Source organism: Penaeus monodon, chromosome 42 (assembly GCF_015228065.2).
Source record: "Penaeus monodon isolate SGIC_2016 chromosome 42, NSTDA_Pmon_1, whole genome shotgun sequence".
Lineage (NCBI taxonomy): Eukaryota > Metazoa > Arthropoda > Malacostraca > Decapoda > Penaeidae > Penaeus > Penaeus monodon.
In genome coordinates, this window is record NC_051427.1 from 9,541,825 (window position 1) to 9,547,005 (window position 5,181).

The 5,181-nt window shown below is 34.8% G+C and overlaps 1 protein-coding gene across 1 annotated transcript in view; it reads left to right on the forward strand.

Moving 5' to 3' along the window:
- Positions 1-1,432, forward strand: part of LOC119599124 — a 13,973-nt gene extending 12,541 nt beyond the window's left edge. Inside the window, exons 14-15 of the mRNA XM_037948879.1 lie at positions 1-22; positions 679-1,432. The exon at positions 1-22 is cut by the window's left edge and continues 82 nt beyond it. Of these exons, the coding sequence (XP_037804807.1) occupies positions 1-22; positions 679-876 (220 nt within the window). The 3' untranslated portion in view covers positions 877-1,432. The remainder of the gene's footprint in view (positions 23-678) is intronic.
- Positions 1,433-5,181: the final 3,749 nt, after the last annotated feature.

Genomic DNA, 5,181 nt, shown 5'->3' on the forward strand with positions numbered 1-5,181 from the left:
ACTTATTTTTTATCCGATGACTGTAAGTTATTTTTTTTATTTTTTTGTTTTTATTTATTATTATTATTTTTTTTTTTTACAGATTATATTTAATATTGTATGGAATATTTGATCTGGTGTGTGTGTGTGTGTGTGTGTGTGTTTGTGTTTATGTACGTGTGTTTTTGCTGTAAGAAAGGTGAAAAAGGAGAATGAGTTCACTGACGAGGATTTTTTATTTATTTATTTATTTATTTTTGCGATAGCCCCATAAGAGGTGGAGAGGGAGAAGGAGAGAGAAAAGGGAGAGAGAGAGGGAGAGGGAGAGGGGGAGGGAAAAGGGAGAGGGAGGGGGAGAGGGAAAAGGGAGGGGAGGAAAGGAGGGAGAGGGAAGGGAAAAAGGAGGAGGGGGAGATAAAAGGGAGAGGGAAAGAAAGAGGGAGAAAGGGAGAGGGGGAGGGAAAGGAGAGAGGAGAGAAGGAGAGAGAGGGAGAGGGGGAGAGAGAGGGAGAGGAGAGAGGAGAGGGAGAGAGAGGGGAGGAAGAGAGGAGAGAGAGAGAAGAGAGAGAGAGGAGAGAAGAGAGAGCGAGAGAAAGAGAGAGAATAATAATAATAATAACAATAATAATAGTAAAACAAAAAATAAGAAAAAAAATAACTCAATAAACAAAATATCCACATTTCCTCCCCTTCCCTCAGACCTCCCTCGGCGAACACGGCACCTACTGGGTGTTCGGCGCCATCTGCGCCCTGGCCTTGATCTTCTCCGCGTGCTTTGTGCCGGAGACGAAAGGCAAGACGCTACTGCAGATCTCCGCCTATTTTGGAGCTCCTGGTGGGGTGGTGGACGAAGGCGAGGGACGGGCAGGTGAAGGGGTTATGGAGAAGGCAGTATGAGTGTTAGTGTGTGTGTTTCGTTTGATTGTTAATATGGTGAATTTGTATGCGTTTTATTTTTCTTTCTTTTTTATTTTTTTCTGTTTTTTCTTTCGGTCACTGTCTGTCTGTCTGAATTGATTCTATTTTTCGTCTCTGAGTCTTTCTCTTCTCTTTTTCTCTCTCTTAGTCTCTCTCTCTCTCTCGCTCTCTTTGTCTCTTTCTCTTTTCTCTCTTTTTCTCTCTCTCTTTTTCTCTTTCTCTCTCTGTCTCTGTCTCTCTCTTCTGCCTCAGCTTTTCTCAAGAACATTCCTCATTTTCTCCCTTTCTATGGCTACAATTATCTATTGATATTTAATTTGCGAAAAAGAAAATGAAATGAGAAGCACTCCATTTGTTTTCAGGATTTTTATTTTTCGTACTTCAGTTGTATTTAATAAAACCTTTTATTTTTTAAAATATGAATTTGAATGTGATTCATTCTATACGTTTTTTTTTAAATAATTTCCCTTACAAAACAATTCCTATAATTAATGTACAAACTGTTGTCTCATATTTCAATAAACGTATTTTGTGTATCTATTTTTTTAAACACTTTGTCCTAAAGTCAACAGGAAGAAGAAAGAGAGGGAGAGAGTGAAAAAAAAATACATATGTATACACCCACACTGAAAAATTAAAAGATAAAGATTTACTTAAAGGATAACATTATGGTCTCCTGCATATCCATATTTACAGAGATTAAGCTCCCAAGCTCCTCGAGTTTATTCATTTGTATACTTATGAGTTAATGAGCATGATTATGGATTCATAATTCTGGTAAAAATAGATAAATAAAGAAGATAATGTTAACAGTAGTAGTAATAGTAATAATAATACATATAATGATTAGTTTTAATGCTGATGATAATGTTAATAACAAAAAGAGGATGAGGAGGGAAAAAAGAGGAGAGGGAAGAGAGGGAAATGAAAGGAAGAAGGAGAGAGGGAGAAGGGAGAAGAGAGAAAGAGGGAGGGGAAGGGAGAGAGCACTGCGTATGTTGATAAATCACACGAGAGGAAACGTATTTTTTATTGTCATAATAGTTATTATTCTCCAGCTCTTGTATTGCCATGAACTTGTCTCGCCTGCTTTGTCTAGCAGCTTCATAATAAAGTAAAACAAAAATCCTTAAAAATATAATTACTAATGCTTAAGAAAAAAAAAATGTCCCAAGTTTCACATGGATTTAAACTAGCTTGTTTTTTGATGCTTAAACAGAATTAACATAATCAGAAATTCATACAAATTATTCATACCTCATTCAGAAAGTCTTCCTTTTTTTTAAAAATGACAATAAATTGTTTTGATTAATCTGTCAGTGAAGGGAATACAATAATACATTTCTATAAGTTCAAACTATATATGTATGCATGCTTCCTCACAGAAAATGGAGCAAAGGAAAATGGATCCAGTTTTATGCCGGACTCCAGAAAACTATTATAAGACAATATATAAATATATAAAAAAATAAATAAATAAATAAATAAATATAAATATATACATACATACATACATACATACATACATATATATATATATATATATATATATATATATATATATATATATATATATATATATATATATATATGTGTGTGTGTGTGTGTGTGTGTGTGTGTGTGTGTGTGTGTGTGTGTGTGTGTGTGTGTGTGTGTGTGTGTGTGAACATATGTATTTATACACACACATACAGTATGTGTATATATATATATGTATATATACACATATACATATATATTTACACACACACACACACACACATATATATATATATATGTATATATATATATATATATATATATATATATATATATATATATATATATATATATATATGTAAACACACACACACATGTGTGTGTGTGTGTGTGTGTGTGTGTGTGTGTGTGTGTTGTGTGTGTGTGTGTGTGTGTGTGTGTGTGTGTGCATGTATATGTGTATGCTTGTGTAAAATTATGTTTACGGAAAAGGGTGTGTTAATAGTCATTGGTGATGTCCGACTGTATCGAGTTTGGTTTGTTTCGATAGCGCTTCGGAGCGTCAGTTACCAACCAGTAGCGTGTGTCACTTTTTTAGGGGTACTGTATATACATCAGGGAGAAAAAATTCTTTTGTAAAGATTCTTACATAGCTACATTGATTTAGAATGTTTCTAGTGGTATTATCATGAATTTTTCATCAGAAATACTTTTTACAGCCAAAAGTTCCGCATGTTTAACCCGTTAACAATTTTGCTGTGCGTGTTCATTGTTTTTTTTTTTTTTTTCCAAAGTGAGGTTCGTATACGGAGTTACTTGTGTTTCCGAATTCTTTTCTAATATCCAGGTGAAAAGGAACTCTTAGGGGCATTTATACGATCTCGGGGACAATACCCGTGTTTCCAGCAGCCGAAGTTCATCAGGGGTTCGTCATCTTCACAAACCGCTTTTCCTTTTCTCCATAAGGTAAACCCAATTTATATTTATAGATGAACAGAATTTCGTGATGGATAAAGCAGTCTAATAGTAAATACGGCCAATGGGATGGGGTCCCGGGGTCGATGTCGAAGGATTTGGGTTCATAAGGTGATCTTTGTGGTAATTTGTGATGAGGATGAGGTTCATTCCTTCGTTCGTTAACGCAACGCCGTTTCGAATCATCGGCGACCGAATCTTGTATCTTAGATCAGGTGTAAAAATATACCGTTTCTTGTTTGTTTTTATTTTAAGGATTGTTAAATATGGGGTCTTAGTGGATGTTGTTCTGGCATGAATTAAACTAGTGAGAGTTAACTTGGAACCAAAAATCGATTTTTTCTTTTCACTAAAAAATTTAACTCGTTTATGATTATAGTGTTACCCTTATCAATATTGTAATAACTACTGCTAGTTATAATAATAACCATATTCATTATCATTACTATTATTACTGATATCATCATCATTGTTATCGTTATCATTATTGTAGTGAATTTGCCCTGGGTTCAGGCGGGTCACCCCGCAGCCTTTTCCCCTGACGCTATGAATCTTTATAGGAACTCTACGGACTCCTTCGCCCTGCAAGATGACGTGGCTTTGCTGTTTTCCTGTTTTTTTTTTTTTTTTTTTTTTTTTTTTTTTTTTTTTTATAAGAATGAATCTGTGTTTTTAGACCTTCTGACTTACCTTACCCATTGGTCCGTGATTTACTTAAACATCTACACTATTTCTACTGCACGTAACACTACTTCTACACTACTTACCTTATGTTCTATACTTACCTTGTCTTATTCTTGCCTTTTTCCCTTCGACTAATTCACCTCAGTTTTGTTTCTCTCTCGTATTTCTCTCTGTGTTGTCCCGTTTTCCCTCACTGATCCCTTTCTTTCACTTTTCGTACTTTCCTGTCTTTTAATTATTTTGTGTGTCCATTTTTGCATAGTTTTATTATTCTTTTTATTTTATGTATTCTTAAACTTGTTTTAAACCCACCATACACTATTTAAGAAATAAATGAACTGCATTATGGGTAAAAACCGTCACCAAGCGCGGGAAGCCCCAGTATAAAAGGTCAAGCCAGGTCGGTCAGAGGGAGAGAGAGGCTTTTTATCTTGGTGACAGACCGTTGGATTTTTAGCTGGCTGACTGGTACTTCTCGTGCTCTGGCGGGTTACCGCTATTGTATCAAGTAAGTGTATGGTGTGTTGTCTTCTGTATCGGTTTTGTTCGAAAGATTTGTGTGCAATAAATGTATAATATGGATGCTCTGTTTTATGTTGCCTTTTTTAGTCAGCCAGTGATATTATTTTATTCTTTTTATTGTGACTACGGGATCACTTTCAAATCACCCGAGAGTCATCCTCAAAATACGCCAAACCCACATGGACATTACCTGTAGTTGGGTAACACGCTACCAAACCAACATCTCTAACTCTACGGAGTTTGATTTATCCACTACAATTATTATTATCATCATCATTATTGAAACACTTAAAACGAGCAATGCTTATATTCTGAAAAAAAAAAAAAAGTACAGACTGGGTTCCTCTTATCTGGTTGATATTTTGTGATTGTGTAAAAATATACTAAGAGAACTATTGCTCATTTTTCACACAAGGTTAGGAAAAACAAAGATCAAGGCTATCTACATTTCGTTGTCATATATATATATATTTTTTACTGGAAATATCTTTGTACATAATGTGTAAGAGCCAAATGCAGTATCACAACAGCATAGAGGTTAATAGTGGTAAAAACAAATAAATACAACATAGTGATTAATACTGAAGGACGGTTACTTTGATGTCATAAGGATAGTAAATTGTG